This window comes from Clupea harengus, chromosome 13 (assembly GCF_900700415.2).
Source record: "Clupea harengus chromosome 13, Ch_v2.0.2, whole genome shotgun sequence".
In the NCBI taxonomy this organism is placed as follows: Eukaryota; Metazoa; Chordata; class Actinopteri; order Clupeiformes; family Clupeidae; genus Clupea; species Clupea harengus.
Genome location: NC_045164.1, coordinates 4,583,624 through 4,605,759, shown reverse-complemented (window position 1 = coordinate 4,605,759; position 22,136 = coordinate 4,583,624). Strand labels below are relative to the sequence as shown.

Genomic DNA, 22,136 nt, shown 5'->3' with positions numbered 1-22,136 from the left:
GTATTTAGAGACAGCTGTTTCAGTCCTTAAAAACTCACACCACTAATCGCATACCATCAATAATATTTGTTTTACGAGTGCTTTCAAACATCTATAGATTGAAAGTAGAGCAGTTGAGCCGGTTGCTTCCATTCGGTGGTGGGAAATGGTGGCAGGTGAAGCTCTGGCATCGGCTGCCTGAAAGGATCAAAGACAGCTTCACTAATGTGTGCGATGAAGGGGTGTGTGGGGGGGTGGTGGAGGGACATAAAAAATCCTCCTGAGTGTTTGTCTCCTCTGCTGTGGTGGAAACTGTTGATACGTTGAATGGCAGGCCTTCAAAGCCCCTCTCCCTCTCTCTCTCTGGAACCGGATCCCGCCAAGTAACAGAGATGTCTTGAGTGCCCGGCTCCCGGATGCCAGGGAGGTTAGCGAAGGAAATGTTTTTTTGCGACTTTCCATTTGCTCAGCGTTTGCCGCGGCAGATGTGGACCGTACGGTGGACGGGTGCCTGGCACGTCGTGGTCGCTGCGGCGGCGGACAGCAGGCAGAGGGAAGGAGAGAAGAATAAGAGAGAGAGAGCGAGATAGGCCTTTCTGATTAAGTGTCTATTTCTTCATCTCGGAACACAATGGCATCCCTGAGAAAGCTTTTTCATTCCGTCACAAAGGTAACAAAGGGCCTCTGTGCGGACACACATAAAGACGAGCCTTCCATCAAGGTGTCACTCTTTTTCTTGAGCTGCCATGACAGTTCCCTCCATATGATATTTTTATACCGCCTCTCAAGTCTGGGCCGATGCATGCACCACACTGCAGACTACAGTTCAGTATGCATACAGAGCCCTTACCTTGAAGTATCTGAAAATGATACGTGCTCACATGGACATTCATAGGATTCTATGCTCTCAAATGTCACTTTTAGCCCGCCATATCATGTACTGGTGCTAAAAGCTCACCTAAAGTTAGGTTATGTAAAGAGGACCAAGGGGAAAACATAATACAGGAATGCAGTTCCATTTTTGTGTGTGTTTTGTATGTGACCTGGCTGCCAAATGAAAGAGCAGAATATAGGAGAAGCATCTTACGTTCGGTCCAGGAAGGCCGTCGTTCCCACGCTCTCCGGGGTCTCCATTCTCACCCTGTGGAGCAGGAAGGGCAGAGGAGGAAATCATTTTCACTTCACATCACATCAAATCCCAATTCCAAGAGTTACAATTTCAGCCTCACTTGGAAACTGTCACATGAACAAGATGATGTTTAAATAAGTATCCTATTACAACATGACAGGCTTAACACAGCTGAGTAAACTTACATAAGCACTTCCAAAACCATCAGCGGGCACCTGGTGACCATAACCAGTTGGAGCACTCTCTAAAGTAGAACTTTGAAATCTCTAGAACTGTAATAACAGAATTTGAGGTAACTAAGCTTATTTTGTTATAGTCCTCTTGTTGCATGGCAACAGACTAGGGTCCTCCCGTTAGTTAGGCGTCCATAACTCAACAGTAAATCAGCGTACAGCCATTATGTTAAAAACATAGCAGTTTAGCATATAATAAACGAAAAATTCAGGCTTCATTTTCATACATTTTCATATACATTTCATGTAGAGACTGTTTTTATCCTCCTCTTTAACCGATGTTATGAGGAGGAAGTAAGCAAATGATTTAGGTCTGGATAAAAAAGAACAGAGAAAAAGGGAAAATCCAGGCGGCATTCGTTTCTCAACTCTTAATAGGAAGATGTAGAGGATCATGGGTTTTCACATAAAACCATTGTATGCACAGCAGATTGCATTATTCGGCTGTTCAGCTGTGGGGAAGTAAATCACTATTGTTTACACCTCAGCAGTGAATCAGTGCGCCCGTGTGAGTTACAGAGTGATAAAGGCCCAAATCTCCGAGGAGCCCATTATATACAGGTGTCTGGGCCGAGACCATTTTTTGTTTCCTGCCTGATTTGAGGCTTATCAGAAACAGTTGTGTCGGAGGGCTTTCTCTATTTTCTCTCGCATCTGAGCTGGAGAGTCTGTTTTCTCCCCGCCTCTCTCTGGGTGAGGGGTATTGGACAGAATTGGATGGCTTTGCAGTCCGCGTGCACTCCAGGAGTGTGGCGGCGACTATCTGAGAGAGACCATAAAACTGCCTGTCACCAGCCAGATGCAATCAGGGATGAAGTCACAGCTCCCTGGGCCAAGGTCTCTTGGAGGGATGTGTGTGTGTGTGTGTGGTGTGTGTGTGTGTGTGTGTGTGTGTGTGTGTGTGTGTGTGTGTGTGTGTGTGTGTGTGTGTGTGTGCGTGGGTAGGTGTGGGTGGGAAGCCAAAAATGGTGACAGACTCCAAAATAACGAGTGACAACTGTTTGAAGTTCTTCATCTGACCCATTACACACGCTATTATGCGCTACTCCAAAAAGAAGTGTGCTGAGATCCTTGCCAAAGTTTTCACCCGCACTCCTTCTCTCCCTCCCTTGGCCTACATTCACATTCATGGATAGACATACAAAGCTGAGAAAATGTTTATCTTGTACAGAGGCCCGGTGTCTGTCTTTCACACTTACAATTACAAAGGGAATTAACTTGAGTATTCAAACCTCGGCTAATACTCAATTATTTCTCATGTATTCTCAGGGACAATAATTCTGATCAGTTGTGTTTCGAGAGCGAAACACACACACACACACACACACACACACACACACCCTAATGCCCTGCCTTACCAATCCATCTCTGTGAACATTTGCATTAATTGCATTTATGCATTTGGTAATGTGCATTGTGTACTGAAACCAATACTTTATTTTATTAAATAATAGTATTTGTGGCTGTTGGCCTCAAGCGGTTTTTAAGATAAAACATCTTTTCATTAAATATGTCTTCAAGAGCGAGTACTTGTAAATACATTCTCATAATGGAACAACAAATAAGGGAACAGCGGGTTCACAGTAATGTGGACTTAATTATCAATTCTTAAACAGCTTGGAGTCATGGCGTGAATTTAATAGCCTTTTAAACAAGTCCACGCCAAGAGTGAGCGAGGTAGGCAACAGCTGCATAACTAAACTACTTAGCAATGTTGCCGTAGCGGTGCCTTTTGGCTAAATCTATTGTGTGATTCCTATTCTGTGCAGCACAGCCAAACACCAGCAAATGTTCTTTCAACATCCCTGGAGGCCGTCCACAGATGCATATTAATAATTATATCATTGCTCAAATCAGCTCATGAATTTTAACATCAGTGGCCTTTGACTTATTGGCTCCCTGTCAGACGACAAAAAAATCAACTTCTGCAAGAGTGACACGCTTTCATCCACTTTATTTTGAGCTAAGAATCTTGACGTTGATGCTAATGCCACAATGCTAGCCTCTTTCTTTATGACGTGGGACTGACAACGTTTGACAAAGCTAAACTTTACCTCTAAAGGCAAAAACGTACAGGGGGGACTTGCACTGCAAGGACAGTCGACTGATGATTGTAATTCATGATGGCTTCCCACATTACTCATTGCAGCATCTGCTCTGAGCCGTAAGCCTTTTCTGTAATACGGGGTGTTTACAAAATGACTTCATTGTAGCGCGTTAATAAAAACAACCGTCCAGTTCCGTGTGGCCCAGGTTCTTCATCATAATTAGAGCAGAACCTGTCCAGAGGAGCCTGCAGGCTAACGTGACGTGACAGAACAACGTTATCTCGCCTCGTCCTCTCTGACCAGATCGGGCGGAAATGATTACGAACAGGACAGCCTTAATTAAACCACTTTAAACCGTCCATCTGCTCAGGCCATCAAGGATGGGGCCAGCCTACCCTGAATGAGATAAATCTGCTGCTGCTCCCTCCCTTTCTCAACCCCCAAGCCCCCAACCCCCACCCCCACCCCCACCCAAAAACCCTCATCTTCTCGGTAACCCCCTACTGCATTGCTTCCTGAAACCTGAGCATGGAGTTTCAAGATGGCACAGGATGCAAGCACCACCACACGTCCCGCTGCACACTTCTGCAGCAGTGACACAGTATGGGACTGCCTCCAGTGTTAGCCGTGGCAGAGAAAGAAAGTATTGCTAAAATCACTTTGTGGACAATGCTGCACCACTGTTACTACCTCCTGTGGTGGTACATATCAGTAAACCAGAGTGTGATGAAGCGACCACTCAGCCAAAGAACCATCAACCCCATCAGGCACACTAGGAACGCAAGTCTGATTCCCCGTACAATTCTAAATGCATCTACAGAAGGTGAGAACATCCACTAATCGTATGAAAACAATCCTAATCGATCAGGATTAGACTTGGATTCATGCTTGAACACTTCTCACTGTCTGCTTCACTGAGACACATTAGATTCTTACCCATGTCTGCCTTGGATGGTGAAAGCCTACATAAAAGCTGCTGTATTCAAATCCAAACATGCTCTTCTGACGGGGGGCGGATTAATAACCCAAAGCCATTCAGGGAACTCCCATGATGCAATGAGAAGCCAGTCTGGCAGGAGCACTCACCTTTTCACCGCCGATTCCTTTCACTCCGTCTAATCCCGGCTCACCCTGCAAAGGCAGACAGATGGAGAACATGAGGGCCCTGAAATGTGTGTTATCGTGTTTGTTTCAGTCCTGGGATGGGCTCCACATTGCCCCATTTGTTTTGATACAAAATGAATGCGCGCTAGTGCACCACTAATCACTTTACAGAGATGCTTAATGTTTGATGTATTCCATGCATTACGTATGTCACATTTATAACCATGGAACTAAATACCAGATGCTTGCAGAATGATGTCTTTTTGATTCATTTCAAGAGTCAATTTTAACAGAATGTACAAATATACTTCACAAGGCCAAAGGTGACATCCACCTACCACAAAAGCATTGTGCTGTACTGTATGTTTTTATGGTTTCGTTATACTGAGCTTCACACGGAGATGATCCAAGCTGAACTTTACACAGCTAACCCCACCGCAGGCGGAAGTGCATTATGGAAGCCATGCGGCGATCAATATCCCACAACTCCAGACACTTTATTTTCAAACTGGATAATCCACACCAACTGAGGTAGAAGATTTCACTGTGGCGTTTTGATTTAACCTGATCCCTTTCAACAGATTATATTTGCTTTAGTCCAGCGGTACTTCATATCTCTACAGACTCAAGCTCCACTGGCTAAACAATCACTGCCTTTCTGCAGGAAGAAAAAAAAGCCCCCCCACAGAATATAGATTGTTTGGATTATCTTGACGCCCCAGTTTCCGTGGCACAGACGTAGATATTGTGGCTACTGTAGGTGATAAGGATCGAGCCCTATTCTATTTCAGGGACCACGACGGCCATTTTATTAGGCTTTAAAATCTTATTTAGGGGTGTGGTGAGATGCCTGCACTTTTAGGTTGCTACATAAACATGTGACAAACATGTCAAGGGACATGATTTATCTGTATTGGGATTACATGACCTACCTTACTCCCAGCAGTGCCGTCCAAACCAGAGACACCTTGAGCACCGTTATCCCCCTGAGAGAAAAACACCGCAAAGCAAAGACTTACTATATGACAGTGCTGAGATATGAAAGAATTGACGATGGAAGTAACAGCGGCAAAATAATCATCAATCATCAAGTATATTTCCGAGTGTCAGAGTTGTGAAGTTCTATTTTAACACACAGTGTTGCAGAAGGAGAGTGACTGGGGCCAAATGTTGGACCTCATCAGGCGAGACAAATGTTCGGGGCAGAGCTTTACCATTTAAACATGATGTCTTTAGCCTGGATCGAGTTACACCGGCTAATATGTCTCTGCACAGCATTCTTAACGTCCGCCATGGAAACACGTCTTGGATTAGCACATCCTCCACACGCGGCAATGAATATATTTATTGTTGAAGTGTGGCTTGCGAGAAATCTCTCCATGGTCTCATGCAGAATCCCCATGGGATCAGAGTAGATCTATTGGGTGTGATTATGCACATAGACATGCTATTCTCCTAATCCTAATGCATTTCAGAAACATTGCTTCTAATACAAAAAAACTGAGGCATATAGTAATGGGGGAAAAACAGTGAGAGATAGGGCCAAACTGACCAAAGGGAAGAATCAATGCTCCCAGTGGATTATGAGTCTTAACATACTAACACACATTATCATAGCTCTATCATAATTCTTTCCATAGGGATTAACCTGACAGAAAAAAACAATTCAACCAAATAGAATGTTGGACAAAAGAATTCTCACTTGCTAAAAAAGTGAATCAAAACACAAAGCAAAAATGCAATGCTGTCTCGTCCTGAAACACTGTGGTGCTATGGTACAATATCTGAACTCACTAAGACTGAGCTCAAACAAAGAAGCTCATTGAAAAAGCCCTGACTGAGTGAGCACAGCCTGGCCATTGAAACTGAAAGATATGACAGATCTTGGCTCCCAAAATGGGGGACATGCTGTGTCAACAGTGCCATCAGGGGTCGTCAGACACAGAAATGCACTTCCTGAGAGAATGCAATGAATTTTGGACTCCTCAGAGTTCAGCTTTCTTTGTCAAACGTCCTATTGAAGCAGCCACAGATGAAGACAGATTGTCAATCTTGCTTATGGCTGGAACAGGAGGGAGAGTAGCACCCTAACTGAAATATGTGATTATTAATGTTACATTGTGAGTTAGCACTATCATATTTCCAGCATATGTACATTCACAGATGCATACAGATGCTATTCTGCAGGCAATATTATTATGTACTGTTAATACTGCATTTGTTGCATACTAATCAAGCTCATGTCACTTTGACTGTCTGAGAGAAATAAAGAGAGAGAGAGAGAGAGAGAGAGAGAGAGAGAAAGTGAGAGAGAGAAAAACGGGTGTCGTTGCCTCTTAAAGGACGAGCACTAATTTCCCAAATGAAATACAGGCCTGAGAGTATAATAGAGTGGCCTTAGAGGAGCTGACTGTCTCAAGTGAGCTGGAATAAAACAGGTCTGGCATACATCTCAGCAGCCCACTGACAAGCCAACTTGTCTGCCAACTTCAGCAGTGACCCAGAAGAGAGGCTTGAAAGCGCCATACCTTGATGCCAGGGTTCCCCGGGTCTCCGTTCTCTCCGGTCTCGCCCTGCAACGGAAATCGGCTAGTTAGCAAAACGAGTACATTTTAATTTATCTGCATAGGATTTCCCACACTGGGTATGGTCACCAAGGTGCCAAAACAGCCGCAAAGCTGGGAGGAGAAGCGGGAACAGGGGGCGCAAAGGACAGTCCCCTGCTGACACATTAGTAAGTGGATTTGAAGGGTCACTTCATGGTGCTCCTATTCTCCTGCAGATCTATACAGCTGTTCTGGGCCCCCTTTTTAAAGCAGTGGACCAGCAGCTGCAGTCATGTATAATATTACCCATTAATTGGGAGGCTGCATGTTTCCAGACACACTGTGACCTCGTTGGACGTGCTTGGCTTCACAAAGGACTTGCCTGACCAAGTGAAAACACATTGTAAATTGCATTGCTACTTACACAAGTGTGAGTGTGTGTGTTGGGGGGGTGGGGGTGGGGGTGACAGGGCAAGAGGCCCACACTTCGGAGAGCTAAACAATTACGGCATCATGTGCTCAAGTGGCCAATGGAGGTCATATACATGTCGTCCAAACACTTGTGCGTGTGTGAATCAAAATGTTTGACATCTGACTGCATGGCTTTGGGAGGACGGGTTCAATTAATGGTCCAAATCACACACTGAACCCAAGTACACTGTGCAAGTTCAGCCACACACTTGAGAATTTGACATAGACTTAAACAGGTTGGAGCGCCTTGAACGTTTGCCATGAATGAATACAGAGATTTCAGATTAAAAGATTACAGATGGCACGCCTCACAGAGTCTCAACCTGAGTTTTTAATTTAAGAATGCTTGATGAATGCAGGTGACAGCATGTTGGATCACTTTAGTGACTGAAAAAATACAGTCTATCTGGTGGTCAGAACAACACTATTTCCATATATATATATAAATAATAATATAAATATGTTAAATTAAATAAATTGCTTTGAGCAAATCCCCACTCTTCAACATGACTCATATACAGATGATAAGATATTTTCAGTGGACAATAGAAATTATTTTTTTCTAAGGATAATGTTAATAATCTTGGATATATTGCTGAAAACAGCAGTTGTACAGTGAAATCTTAATTTTATGGCAGAATACTAATTTTAGAGTTTTTGTTCTTGCAGGGGCAGCATATCTGCTAATACTGGGATTTATGAGCAAGACCACGGAAAATGGATTTTCTTTAGTGGAACGTACATCCTTACTGCTCCCAGTTTATCTCCTTAATTTCCTGAAGGGCCGTAGATTAACTAAGGCTTTGTAATCCCTGCCAACGGAATTAAGGTCTTCCCCATAACTTTCACCATGATAATGAATATTCTACAGGAAGTCAACACATCCCATGTAATCCTTCTAAAACCTACCCGTGTAGGTCATAATTATCGACTTCACACAACCATTATGAGTGAAAAAACTGTTAGTGAGTCATACCGTGCCAGAAGGAAAACCAATTTGCCAATAACCTGAATCAAATACTCTTAAATATCCAGTGGTACAACACTTGGCAAGCTTGTCTAGTACATTTATATTAAACACACCTGGGCAAACAGAACTCGCTGCCACAAAATGATTTGATCGATTTGTTCCAGATATGTCCAGTTGGTTTGCGGTTTCCAATTTTCACACTGGGAGCTGTGGAAGCTCTGCTCTTAGTTTTGCCTTGGAAGCATTTCATCTGACACTGTTCGCATATATCCTACCTCTCTCTCTCATTCTTTGCTCTGCTGTCTTGCCTTACAATGGGGGTCGCACATGTTAATGTGTGAGGCGCGAGTCTTTGCAGACTTTTTGTGTCTATTATCAGACATCCCAGGAGGATTTTTACCGTGGGCAGATTTATATGCATTTATTCGCCCCTAGCTTCCCATAACTTGAGCTTTTTTTTGTCATTCATGTGAAAAAGGAAAAGAAAAATGGTGTCACCATGGAAGATGGAGGACAAATTATATCCTTGACTATGAGCGTGAAATGTGTTTGATATCAGGTTGACTCTTCAGTCAGCCGTATTCAAATGTCTTTCTCTCATGAAGCAATGACAGAATACACACTCAGCAGGAGACCCCCCAAATCCCTAAATGCATGACAAACAAGCATCATTCATGGTTAATGCCTTTTTCTTTTCTTTTTCTTTTTTCTCTCTTTCTTTTCTATGCACTGCCAAAAAAGACGTGTATCTACTCATGAATTCCCTGATCTGGGGGAGGAAATGTAGGTTAGGCCTCCCGCTCTGATTATTCGTGATAAAAACAAAACTGGAGCAAAAGTTCATCGGGAAACGGATCGGCGCGGTGGAGGAGACAGTGGTTTGTATACACTGATGTATCTTGATGACACTTAATCAAGTGCATGAGCGCAGCTCTCCATCTGTAGCGAGTCCACTCAACACCATTATGGCGCTTTCAGAAAAGCACTCGATTAAACAAAGATGGCGCCTGTTAACAGGATTGCCTTGACACGGATACACTGGTGCAGGTATGCGCTTCATTAGTGAATTATGTCGTAAAACAGATGAAGTATGAGCCTTGATTCAGGAATTGATTTAAGATTAAATAAGTACTTGACACTCTTCTAAAGATGGATGCCATACAAGACCTAAGGATCTTTACAAATTGCTTTGGCATTCACTGTTAAGCGCTCGACTCGATCCAACAATATCCCTACAGAGCTTGTTGCTATTCTAAAGGGACGTCAAACATTCCAAACCTGCCAGTCCAAAACCCTGTAAACCTGATAAGCCCTCTGCCAAACAATGGCCTTGAATGCCACACAAATCTGCCTTCAAGCAGTATAGAACAGGCTATCTAACACTCTAACTACCCTGACCGATTAGATTGTCAACAGTTAGAACAAACAATGTCCTTTGGCATATACTGATCAACTCCAGTCACCACATATGTCGTCTTTTAACTGTTCTGACAGCTTTGTCAACATCCCAAGCAACACATTATGCTTTCTGGAACTCATCTCCAAAGGCCTCTTCATCACTTGATTAGAACGTATCCAAACTAATTGGAGGTAATAATAACCTATCATGCTTCCTCCCACCAGAGGAGCTGCCTTCTGTCTAGTTTCATCTGGACGGCAAATTAATGAAATTGGACTAGGGGGTGGATAAAAGGTCAAACAATTCATTTTTCGTCCAGATCGATGTTATTTAATATTTAATGAATACACTTTGGAGAGAGCCACGGAGAAGAGTCTGCAAAGTTATCCACTAACCAAGATTTGGCAACACTTACGCCCAACACTAATTAGAGCTAATTGTTCTCTGTGTTGATGAGATAATTGATGACAAGAGTATTGATGACAGTGGCTCATAACCTCTCGTATTTAATGAAGCTTCAATTCAATCTTCAAAAGCGTCAAAAAGCTTTAAAAAAAAGATCAGCTTCTACTAAATGTAAGTCAATAAAGGCAGGCAAGATGAGACAATTGTTTTCTAATCACCAGTAGGCTCTGTGGCAACTTTTGTTGACTTTCAAAAGCTTTTCAAATGTGTTTACACAGAGGGTCGCTGTAATTGATCTCTGAGGTAAGTATCCGAGTTCACAAACGGAGAGAAATCAATAAAATTAACTTTCCTCTGCTCCTCATCCCTAATGAATTTGGTAACAAATTCAATGCCACTTTCCAACGAAGAACATACTAATTACAGGGAGTATGCAGCGAAAGAGCTCCATTCTCACTCGTAACGGTCGGTCCTACAGGTACAGTGATTTAAAGCCAGCGTTGCTCGCTGCTTCCATCAGGAATTCCTGAGTGCCTGCCGAAAAACAAAACAAGCCGAGGTCCTGAAAAATGTCCTCGTCCCTAAACCACAACATAGTAATTAGGCCACTGACCTCAAAGGCCATCTGGTCTTAATAGGCATATCACCACCTGTTCATCCGAATGAATTCCACTCATTCCACAACTAAGGCCTCTACTCTCTCCAAGACAGTGTGTATTGCTGGAGCCAGGCCAGAATGCACCCAAAGGCTTTCTAGACAAACTGCTCCTGGGCAGTTGATTTGCGATGAATACCTCCTGTGAAATTGCACTGAGCGTGAACATATAAAAGTGCTTTATTTAAAAACAGCTGGCCTCAACATTGTGTCCTCTCTGCCATTAGTATGCAAACATAATCACTGATTGGAAAAGAGAAAAGTTAAAGCACACAAACACGACACATGGAAAGGTTAAATGGATTATTCTTACCCTGTCTCCTTTATCTCCCTTTTGTCCTGGAAGTCCTGCCAATCCTGGCAAGCCCGGATCTCCCTTCAGAAAAAAAAGTCAGACTCAAATGATGTGCCTTTAATGGAGAGTAAACAATTTTTTCCCCTTCCCGTCAAAGTTAACCTAAAGGTGTGATAGAGATTCAAGCCGGCATCTCCAACCAGACTTCAATGAACTTCTATCTCTGTGTACTTCAGAGAAGATTAGTTTAACACACCGAGTGATTAAGAGCATGTCTCCCACCAAACACCATCTTATTTGTGCCAAACTGCAGCTAATAAGCTTTTATTTCTGCCTCTGGCCACCATCCAAGAACACTTGCTTTCAGAACTGGGGCCGCTAATTAGACATTTGCTTTTGCGTGCAGCACTACCTTTCAGCCACGGACTCACAGCCCCGCCACTGGCACTGATGTAAGCGGTGGTGTGGGTGTTATTGAGTAAACTGTCTCACCTTCTCCGCAGAGCACTGGCACCTGTCGCCGGACTGGAGTATGGGCTGCGAGAGCATCCTGGGAAGGTAGCCCGTGACCAGCGGAGGACTCGTGGCAGCCGGCGCCTCCTTGGGCCCACACTGTTCAAATGATTGAGTGCTTTAGTGATTCGACCGGGCTAATTCTGCTGAGAGCGAGCCGCAGTGATACATTGCAGTAAAGACAGCGCAGTAAATGCCTACACCCTGAAACAGCCTTTTTTAATCTCAAAAACTGTAATTATTTGTTGGGGGGTAGGGAGGGGTGGGGGGGTGGGGGTGGCACAGCGTGTTATTGGCTTGGTGGATTCCGATGCATATCTACATCCAGCCTTAGTGCAAGGGGTAACGTAACACTGGTTTAACAGCATAGCTATTAACACGCTAATGGCAGACGGCTAATGATGTCCTCTGTCACTGCTCACACGAGCACGGAGTCTTTCTTAATTGATCTTAAGGAACATGAGCCGTGGAGAGACCTCTTTGGAACTCTCAGAACATTTCAAGACGCTCTCATGGCGAAAACAACTAGCCACTGGGAGATGTTCCAGAACCATAAATACTAACTTGGATGGTCCTGACAGTCAGGCCACAGTAGTTCACCCACCAGTAATGAAAATATAAATACTAACCAAGCCTTGTATCTTCAAATACACTGTTTTTAGATGTTAGATACAAATGATTTCTCTTCTCTTACCGTGGACCCTGGAGCCTCACAACAGTTCACCATCTCTGCCAGTTGAGGATCACAAAAGATTAAGATTTGCTGCAACTCAATCTGTACCAACACAAACAAGACAACATGTAGAGAGAATCATATTACAAAGGGCGGTGTTGATACCCAATATCAACATAGTAAAGTGTCCAAACTGTCTCTATAAGCTGCAAACACAACTGTCAGTGTTTACAACCAAAATATTGTGCAAGTCTTCATTAAATCCCTTGTTATTTTGAGTAATGACCATATATTTGACATGGCATCACTAGTTTATGTCTTAACTGATGCAACATTTCATGACTATATTCATAACCCCAAACTGAGAACTTTGTTACAAAGAATTTGAGGTCATTTTGAGATGCACTACTCAGCTTTCTAACGTGAGGATGCTCTATTAAGAGACTCAGTGCTGACAGAAAATCCTCTCAAACACCTGGGGGAACGCCAGGCTCTTTTTACGGCAGAAAGGGGGCTGTAACTCAATCACTCACATCCACCGGCCTCCCATCCTCCGTCCGTGTGGTTATGAGGGTGCGTCCGTTCATGTCCGTGGAGTCTCGCTCGTCCAGCTCCCTCCTCTCTATTAGCTTACAGTCTAAGAAGATGGAGACAATGCTGGTCTGCACGGCTACCCCGAGCGTGTGCCACTGCCGGTCGAACAGGGCGTGCAGATCGCGACTCTTGAAGGTGTGATGAAGGTTGTTCTTCAGCAGGCCCAGGGAGGAGAACTCTACCACTTTCTTGGCACCGTCCACCACAATAGACACCTGGGCAGGGGAGCAGTCGAGGGAACATGTTAGATGAGTTATAGAGTCGAGAAAACGTCAGTCATGAGGAAAAATACTTTTTCTTTTTTCAATCCAGCTGAATGTCCTACCTGACTGCTCCCAGACTGATCAAATATCTGCCAGAGATACCAGCGATCTTTCTTTGTGGTTTTCCGGAGCCGGAATGTGGCAACAATGGAGTATTCGCTTGGCAGTCCATGCGGAAAGACCAATCTGCAGGGATAACAGAAAAATGGTTACTGGTTGCTTTGTTACACAACAAAAATGAACCTGTTTAGACCCCCCAAACAAAAGCTGAGCGCTGTCTGGGAAAATGCATTCCACTGTCCAAACAGTACATTAGCTCTTGAATTGGAAACTGAATTACAAGGACAATACTTTTTTGGGGGAAAATATGATTAATAAATGTCTAAATGGCTAAATGTCCTCTAAGCTCTTTGTTGTTGTTTGGAGAAAAAGGGGGACAATTGTTATTGACTGGCCTGTGATCAATCCTGCAGGTCTTACGTTAACATCTGTGCTCATCCATATGATTACAGGCAACTTAATGGCATGCACCTTGCTTTAAAGAAAACAGAGGAAATCAATGCTCTATATTAACCTGTAGGTGCATGCCTTTAGAGGTATATGAAACTGGAATAATTTTGAGTATGCTTTTTCCCCTCCCCATCTCCTACTCATACATATGCAAAGGGTCTGTACCATTAGCTCAAAAAGCTGTACAGCTGTCAAAGGCAATTTAAAAGATTAAATTAAATTCTTGACAGACTCCCACTACAATGCATAGGTTCTGAGAGGAGAATCGTCCTCTACCACCCTCATGCCAGCAGTAAAGAGCTGCTCATCGTTTCATAAAGAATGTGCTTAATTGCCTAGAACTAGAAGCTATGTATAATTAAATGCTATATCAGCTAAAATTGGGGAACCAAAACACAATCAGCAAATATTACAATGAAAAAAAAGTAGTCCAGGAAGTCCTTTCAGAGTGAGAGAGAGAGAGAGAAAGAGATTGAGAGAGAAAGAGAAAGAGAGGGAGAGAGAGATGGAAAAAAGGGAATAGGACTTCAGACAGGCTCGTAATTAGGTTTTGCTCCAATAGATCATCGTCTATTCTGTCAGTACTATACTTCTCCTGCAAAATATACCCCTTGCATTCAGCAGGAGCAGTGGAAACAGCAGATTATTTGAAATGATATATGTGCTGACTTTAAGCCATGGCAAGATCAAATGCTTTTGTGCAAAGAGAAGAGACTGTGGATGGTATGGAGAGAAGCCCGGCCTGAAGGCTTCCCAGTCATGTAGGAGGCCAATGGTGGCCAGGCCATTCTTAAGACTACATTTTCTACAGAGATGGACCTTCAAAACGAGGGAAAAATGCAATTAAGATTCCAGCCACACACAACTAGTTATACATATAAAAGCGAGAGCACTTGCTTTGTAGTACCAAGCTCCAGGACAACCCGGTGCCTTGAGATTTTTTTATGTTCTGAAATTGCTGAGCCATCAGTTTATAAAGTCACACTGAAATATAAACGTAGTTCTGGTTGTTGATTAGCCATCTCCAATGGGAGAGTGGAAGAAGGGGAAGGTACAGGACTTTGAGAGACTCCCTGAGTTCTAAAGCAGTAAGGTCACTTAATAGGTTATGGTGACCCAATGAGGGCAGTTATCTGAATGATTGAAGCTGAAGCTAGAAGCTGAAGTCTTGTCATGTATCTAAGAAAACAGTCATCTAATTTGCTTTTGAACTACATAAGCAAGGGCTTCTGTAAATACACAAAACAAACTGCAACACCAGTTACATAGTATATACTATAATGACATTACTGTTGTTTAAGTTGAATGACACAGAAAATGACTAAAATGTACAATAGACAGACATCTAATCTATCCTCTGTGACATACCAACAAATAATAAAAGCAGTCCTGAGCACAAAAAAGTGGTTACAGCAACTGCAAAAAACTATAGAGCAGAAACAAAACAAAGCAAAATGCTCAGAAAGTGACCTGCACTGGTATGTAACAGTACTGGCAGGAGCTGGGCACTGGCCAAACATGATCCAGACTCCGAAAGATGAGCCTGCCTGCATTTCCTGAGAGTAAAGTGAGAGATGTTTGGAGTTTGTGCTGGGGCTTCTTTGGCCCCTCTACCCCCAGCTGACGAGCACCATCACCTGTCAGAATGTTCCGATAATTGAAGATGGGGGGGAAGGGAAAATCTCTCTCTCACCCTCTCTCTCTCTCTCTCTGTATCTCTCTCTCTCACGTTCTCTCTCTCTCTGTAACTCTCTCCCTCACCCTCTCTCTCTCTGTATCTCTCTCTCTCTCTCTCTCTCTCTCTCACATTCTCTCTCTCTCTGTAACTCCCCCCCCCCCCCCCCCCCCTCTATTTTGTTCCTACTGTGCCAGTCTCAGCCGAATACTAACAGACTACCAGAGAGCCCAGCAGAGCGAGCCTGTGCGAGCCATGGGAGAAACAGATACACACACAACAGGGACTGACCGAAGTGACTGGGGATTGACGATGGAACAGATCGCAAATCACCTGCAGCAGCAATTCCTCTCTGCGGACACGGAGGACTCTGAGACTGCACGGTGTGTTTACAGTAGTGTAAAAATCTAAAAATACTCGAGCCTCCTCATTCCCTGAGACACCAACTGGGTGTTCTTTTTCACAGATAGAAGAGGCAGGAGAGCGGATCAACAGTGTCCCCACTTTGTAAACTCCTGAGGAGAAAACAGTCGGGGTGCCCTGCAAATGGGGTCCCTGGAGTGTTCATTCATTTTGTCCAAGTGTTTATTTATCTCTCATGAGAATACACATCTGAGACTGTGATTATATGTAATCACAATCATCTAAATAATTACCTGTATAATAACTATGTGTGTGCATAACGTTAAATGCAATATTAATTTCCCATAAATATGGAAAGCCCACATTTTAAGTGGCTTGTGCCTTGTGTGCAGATTATCTTGAATTACATCAAGCAGTAAATTACACAAACCATAAGACATGAATACAATTTTTCCAAAATAAATGGTGTGTGCACAAAATGGTAATTTCTTCTTCTAGCATAATGCACCGCAATATGGCCACACGACAGCACCAGGCCTCGCAAAGAGAATAGAAAAGCAATAACGTTGATGAAGTGCAACCTCTCAGTGTAATAAAATATGTTCATTTGATCTATTTCTTTCACAACCTGTCTTTTATTCTTCAAATAAAACCTACGTGCAACCATCTATGTCTTTTCCCCCCGGCCTGCCTGGTGTCCATTCAATTCACTCCAACAGATTCCACAGTGCTGCTATCATAGTTTACTCTTATTAGCAAACAGAGGCAGATTTATCTCTGTGACTAAGTGATATCTGGGTCAGCTCATGTCATCACGCCAGGAAAGCAGGCAATGGTTATACTGCTTTTTCTTCCGGATATCAGCTGAACTGGAGGCAAAGTTACACCCTGAGAAAATATTGGTTTGCAGCACGGAAACCCAATATTAACCTGGCATGTTTTCAAACCTCCAGTGGCCAGTGTGGGTGCTGATTTCATGCAGGGGGCTTTAGCCGTTTAATAGCTTAATGCGCCTTCCTTAACTACCCGGCAGCTTTGCAATGCTGTACATTCAGTCCACAGTCATTCATCAAGCCTGAAAATAGATAACCAAGCAATTTTAATAGCTTGCCTTTTATACTCAAAATCCCACTGACTAATTCCAGACTGCAATTATGCTCGTTCCACAGAAGTGAAATAACAACAGATCGTCTTGCCTTTTGTGGGCCGGAGCACAAATATTGTGTCTCCCAGCACAACTCAGCAGCCTAATCACACAGTGACATCTCCAGAGCAGAGGCAAGCTACTGTCTCATCACACCCAGCTTCCCCGCAGCACTTACTCTGTAGGCTTAATGAGGGGCCTGCTTCCCAGGCGATACATTGGTCTGTCGTCAACGACTTTTCTTAACAGGAACTTCTCTGCTAGGTCGAATCCTGCAGTGGTCAGAAACACACAAATGTATGAGATACATTTTCAAGGAATAAAAATGGTCCAAACAATTCTTTTTTTATCATGCTATATATTTCTCTTTCATCTGTAACTTTAGGCAGGATTATTTTTCACCGGTTGGACTCGTACCTGTGAACTCATGCGTTTCAGTCATACTTGATGCAAACCTGCTTTCCTCCAGCTTCAAGGGAGGACATGGAACATCTAAAGATGAAACATCACAGGCATTAATGGCTTAAAACCTACTACATACTTCATACTTGAATGCTACAGAGTGGAGACATGTTTTCCCACAAAATCTTTGAAAAAGCAAGTGAAGACCACTTCCACAGAGCCAAATTAGTATTTCTGACAGGGGGGGGGGGGGGGGGGGGGTTCTGGTTGGCATACATTCTGCATTCTAATTTGTCTTCAGTGGTGTTGAATTGTCTCTCACTTCATTTTAACACTGGGGTATATTACATGACTGCATATGATATATGGACTGTAATAAGGGTCGTAAATGCTTTTAGTGAGGGTTTGTTTGTCTCTTTTGTTTGTCTCAACCTGATATCCCCAACTGTTGTGACAGCTCTCCAAACATGCACAACATAGTCAGAGTGCCTGCAAAATCCCAGTGTTGCAAGAGGAGAACAGACAGACAGCCAACTGATCACTGACATGTTTTGGAAAAGGTGATGCTGGACAAAAGAGATCTCACATTAATCCTCTGTTGGAATTAGACACATCAACTGTCATAGCGTAGTGCTGTGTCATGTCCTCTGTTTTGTGGGGGGTTGTGAATACCAATAAGAGGCAGTAAAGTCAGTCAGCCATGTGACTACACACTGTCTATCATCACTAACAATCAATTAACACTATGGGTCATCCAAACAATTCACTGCCAGTTCATCTCGTGAGAGGTGCTGGAGAAAAAACAGCTGATTGAACTTGAGTCTGGTCCGCAATGACCTCTTTGGTTTGGTGCAAGTGCTAAACATGGACACCCAGACAGTCTAAACAGCAAGGGAAGAAAGAAAGGTGTCCTTTGACAAAAGCAGCCTGGTTAGTTAACAGCATACATACCAATTCGTTCATTCAGTGCCATTCCACAGCCCAAGGGAATGGTATTTACAATCCAGAGAAAAACAGTCCATCTCAGGAAGTTAGTCATGTCCTCCACGACATGTGGGAAAAGACTTCTTTGAAACCTGGAAATGTATCAAGGTCAACTTAATGACAACTCACACAGACAATTTATGTGACTGTTTACACAGTAACTACAGATGACAAGATGAGAATATGTAGGCTTATTTCAATGTGGTAAAACTCTCTCTGTTACATGAGGTTTCATAGAAAAAACATTTTACCTCTGAATTTCAAGCATGCAGGTTAAGAATCACCATGCAACCCCTTCAGTGCCAGGAATAATGTGAAGTGATGTGATGTGATGTGATGTGATGTGTCCTTGTGACTGACTGAATTGACTTGCTTTGACATACAAAACATGATTTATTTGAATAGTCGGATTCCTGCTTCTGGGCCCGGTTATACACCAAATCTGCATCAAGTGAATCAGTGTGGACATAGGTCTTTGGCAATTTAAGATAACATTGTAAACATCAACCTCAATACTCGTTGGTCAGTAGAGCTCAAATAAAGGTTGTATCGTCCAGTCGTGGTTCAATGTACGATAGTTTTGTTATCGTTCAAAGGTATTTTTTTTTTTACTTTGGTGAGTCATTTCGTTTGTTTATATACCGAAGGGTTTGTGCAGAATCTGCACACCATTTGGACGTGCCTGTGTGCGCTTTAAGCGCCCAAGAAAGAGCTGTTGACCTATGTTTTGAACTTGAACCTGAAACATGAATCCGCCGTCTCAGAGCTGTCTCGGATATGCAGTAACATATATCCCATTAATAAATAGTTGCTATAGATCACGTGGATCTTGACTCAGAGGGCGAGAAGCCAACTCTTCCACGTCCATCACCGAAGCGGAGCCAATGGTAAGTGTAGGCTTCCTCAGTTGATTCGTGTCTCACACGAGACAGCATAGACACGGAGTTGAAAACTTGTCAGCCAAAGAACCACAAAACACGCATTTATGCGAAGTTAAAAAAATGAATGAATAATTCCAGAATTGTTTTGGACATGCCATCATTCATTACTATGTTATAAAATAAAATTACATTTGTCCATAACTTAGCAAGCCATAAGGACGTGGTTTCAATCAAACTTATTATCTTAGCGAAAAAGCATAGGCAGAAACGCGGTTAACCGACCCAGTTAACCGACCCAGCGCCTGCTCTTCAAAACAGATAATCCATAAATCATTACGGAAGGAAAACACTTGTTCATTTCCTAAGGTGTATAATATTGTATCATCCACCGGACGCGCATCGGAATTGGTGCATTAAATTGGGAGCACTTCAGAAAAAGAGAACAACTAAACGTCCCATCGATACCCTGTAAACTATCCTGAAGGAAAGACGTGCCGATAGGGATGTTCATCACTAACATGTGAGAGAACATTAAACCAATGATACTTTTCAAAGAGACATATTGCACTTACATCTGCCGCGGAACTTTCCTCCGAATCACAGAAGAACAATCCTTTCAGGGTTTTGTGAACACATGTTATCGTAATCTGCAATTCCAAAGTTCACTTGGAAATAAAAAAGTGAGAATGGGATCTCACGCAGGATCCTAGTCCTTATTAGTCTCACTGACTGACCCTCCCACTCACTCATTACTAAAATACGGAGCCCGTACTATCATTGAGGACAGCCTGCCGCGATGACGCGTCACTTCATGAGAATAAACACGTTTGGTTTCATTCCTTTTTTTCAGTATGAAAACTCCAACCTTGAGAATAAGATAAATATTTGGTGAATAATTTTACGGATCCAGTATTAGTTCTTGTAATTTAGCCTACAACAGAATTTGTAAATATCAAGTATTTGTTGACACTATTATGGATCATGACACTATGTAGGCTACTTGTATTATCGACGGAAAACATTTGTTTATAATGTTTTTTAATGGTATTATTAAGTATGGAATCCTTGCCCGGCGTGCTGTCAGTTGCAGGAGTTTGAGACTATTTTGGTCGAGCCGAGTCAAATGCCAATGTTTCGCAATGTCTGAGCAAAGATTTTAGCTAAACTTACTACTATTCGTTTAATTCACTTGAACTATATTTGACTACGTTTCACTCTCAATGTTAATAGATGCCAGACCACACACCAGGCCACTTTACAAACAGCTGTTCATAACTGGCAATGTGTGAGGTTGTCTCATTATAAGTTCAAGAAAGTATGTGGGGTAGTGCCAGTTCAGTGCACAACTTCCAGACACCCATAGCTAAATGACGTAGCAAGTTTTTACTCTGGCTTCGATGAGAATGCCTGAAATGTTTTGTTTAAATTAAAACACTGCTTTGTTTTGTCAATATAAACATGTAAATGTATCCCATCAAACCATTTGGTGCATTAATTTTCTGGTTATTTACATGTAAAAAACTAATTTATTCAGAGATTTATGTTCTGTGATGGACTGAACAACATGATCACCACAAGTCTGCTGACCTAAAGGAGGTATGATATACCCCACCTTCTCTCTTGATGGATGTCCAAGACATCACATATATTATATTAAAGTTTTTGAAGACACTGTATTTTAGAATACTGAGATAGCTTGCTCTGTATTTTGATAGCTATGAAGAAAACTTGTTAGAAAAATGGTTCTGTGATAAATTAAAACATTTCAGTATGGTCCTTCTTTAAAAGAACCTGTGAGAGAGCTTTTTAAAGAGAAGAGGCATCCCTGCTTGCTGCTATTTAGTGTGTGCACTGAACAGTAAAGGGATGACATGGACTTCAGTGGCCACTGCAGGGGGCAAAAGTTTGGCAAATGCTATCATTGCTGAGAGCAGCTTTAACGTGAACGTTTTCTCTGAGCAGAAAAGCCCTCTATGGTTCCCTCAGAGTCCCATCCATTCATTCTCTTCTTCCCCCATGTCTCCTAGTTAGAGCTAATTGGGTCTGTGTGGAACCAAAACGGAGAAAGGTCATGTAGGAGCAGAAATGTTTTGCCTGGGAGCAAGGAAAAACAGAATAAGGTTTTGAACAGAATTGTACTGTATACCTATAGATAGCTGACTCACTGTAACACATGATTCAGAATTATAGTGTATACTTATAGCTCTGACAAAGGACTCTTTGGCAATGGATTCTACACGTTGAAGGGCATCCGTTTTGTCTTCTGGGAACCTCGATTTCTCTTAAACATCCTGACTGAGATTCAAAGCACAGCTCCAATATCACTTTTCATAATGAGTTCTGGACATCTGTTTAGTCCTCAAACAGTGCTGAGTGTGTGTTCAGTTTTGCATTTCCAATATTCAAAATAGCTGCCTTCCAAGCAAACAGAAGGAGCATAAAACATTGTGTACATAAAAGTAGATTTTTCTCAAACAGGCCTGCTCAACACCTGTTTTGTAGCGTTTGAAAAATGGCGTGTTCAAAAATGAAATAAGCTGCTTTCAGATGGTGACATATGCTCATCTAGCTTTTTTTCCTGCCAAATAAATTTCATTTGGTTTCATTAAAAAAAATGATTGTTTCCCTTGCTCTAAATGACCAGGTGTATGGCTTACTGGAAAAGGCATTCCGTAAAAGGCGCTTTGCCACTTGGTCACGTTAAAGCACTTGGCAAACAATATCACTGTTGACAGTCCAACCAGAGTGACTGATTGAATCTGAATGAGAGGTTGAAAACCCTGAACAGCAGACCCTAAAGTGCTCCAGTTACTAATCCAACAGAATCCCTATAAGGGGGCATACTGCATGCAAACTCAACATAATGGTTCAAAGGAAATGCAAGGCATTTCACTCTATGA

General features: G+C 42.6%; 1 protein-coding gene across 2 annotated transcripts in view; it reads right to left on the bottom strand.

Moving 5' to 3' along the window:
* LOC105890963 (collagen alpha-1(XIX) chain) overlaps positions 1-20,477 on the bottom strand; it is a 110,172-nt gene extending 89,695 nt beyond the window's left edge. For both annotated transcript variants that reach the window (XM_031579222.1, XM_031579221.1), the window contains exons 1-13: positions 19,809-20,477; positions 18,323-18,447; positions 17,387-17,461; positions 17,148-17,241; positions 13,340-13,463; positions 12,954-13,229; positions 12,442-12,522; positions 11,727-11,846; positions 11,253-11,315; positions 7,022-7,066; positions 5,426-5,479; positions 4,476-4,520; positions 1,067-1,120 (exon numbers count right to left, since the gene is read on the bottom strand). In XM_031579222.1, coding sequence (XP_031435082.1) covers positions 1,067-1,120; positions 4,476-4,520; positions 5,426-5,479; positions 7,022-7,066; positions 11,253-11,315; positions 11,727-11,846; positions 12,442-12,522; positions 12,954-13,229; positions 13,340-13,463; positions 17,148-17,241; positions 17,387-17,461; positions 18,323-18,447; positions 19,809-19,810 — 1,158 coding nt within the window. In that variant the 5' untranslated portion in view covers positions 19,811-20,477. The remainder of the gene's footprint in view (positions 1-1,066; positions 1,121-4,475; positions 4,521-5,425; positions 5,480-7,021; positions 7,067-11,252; positions 11,316-11,726; positions 11,847-12,441; positions 12,523-12,953; positions 13,230-13,339; positions 13,464-17,147; positions 17,242-17,386; positions 17,462-18,322; positions 18,448-19,808) is intronic.
* Between the last annotated feature and the right edge of the window lie 1,659 nt (positions 20,478-22,136).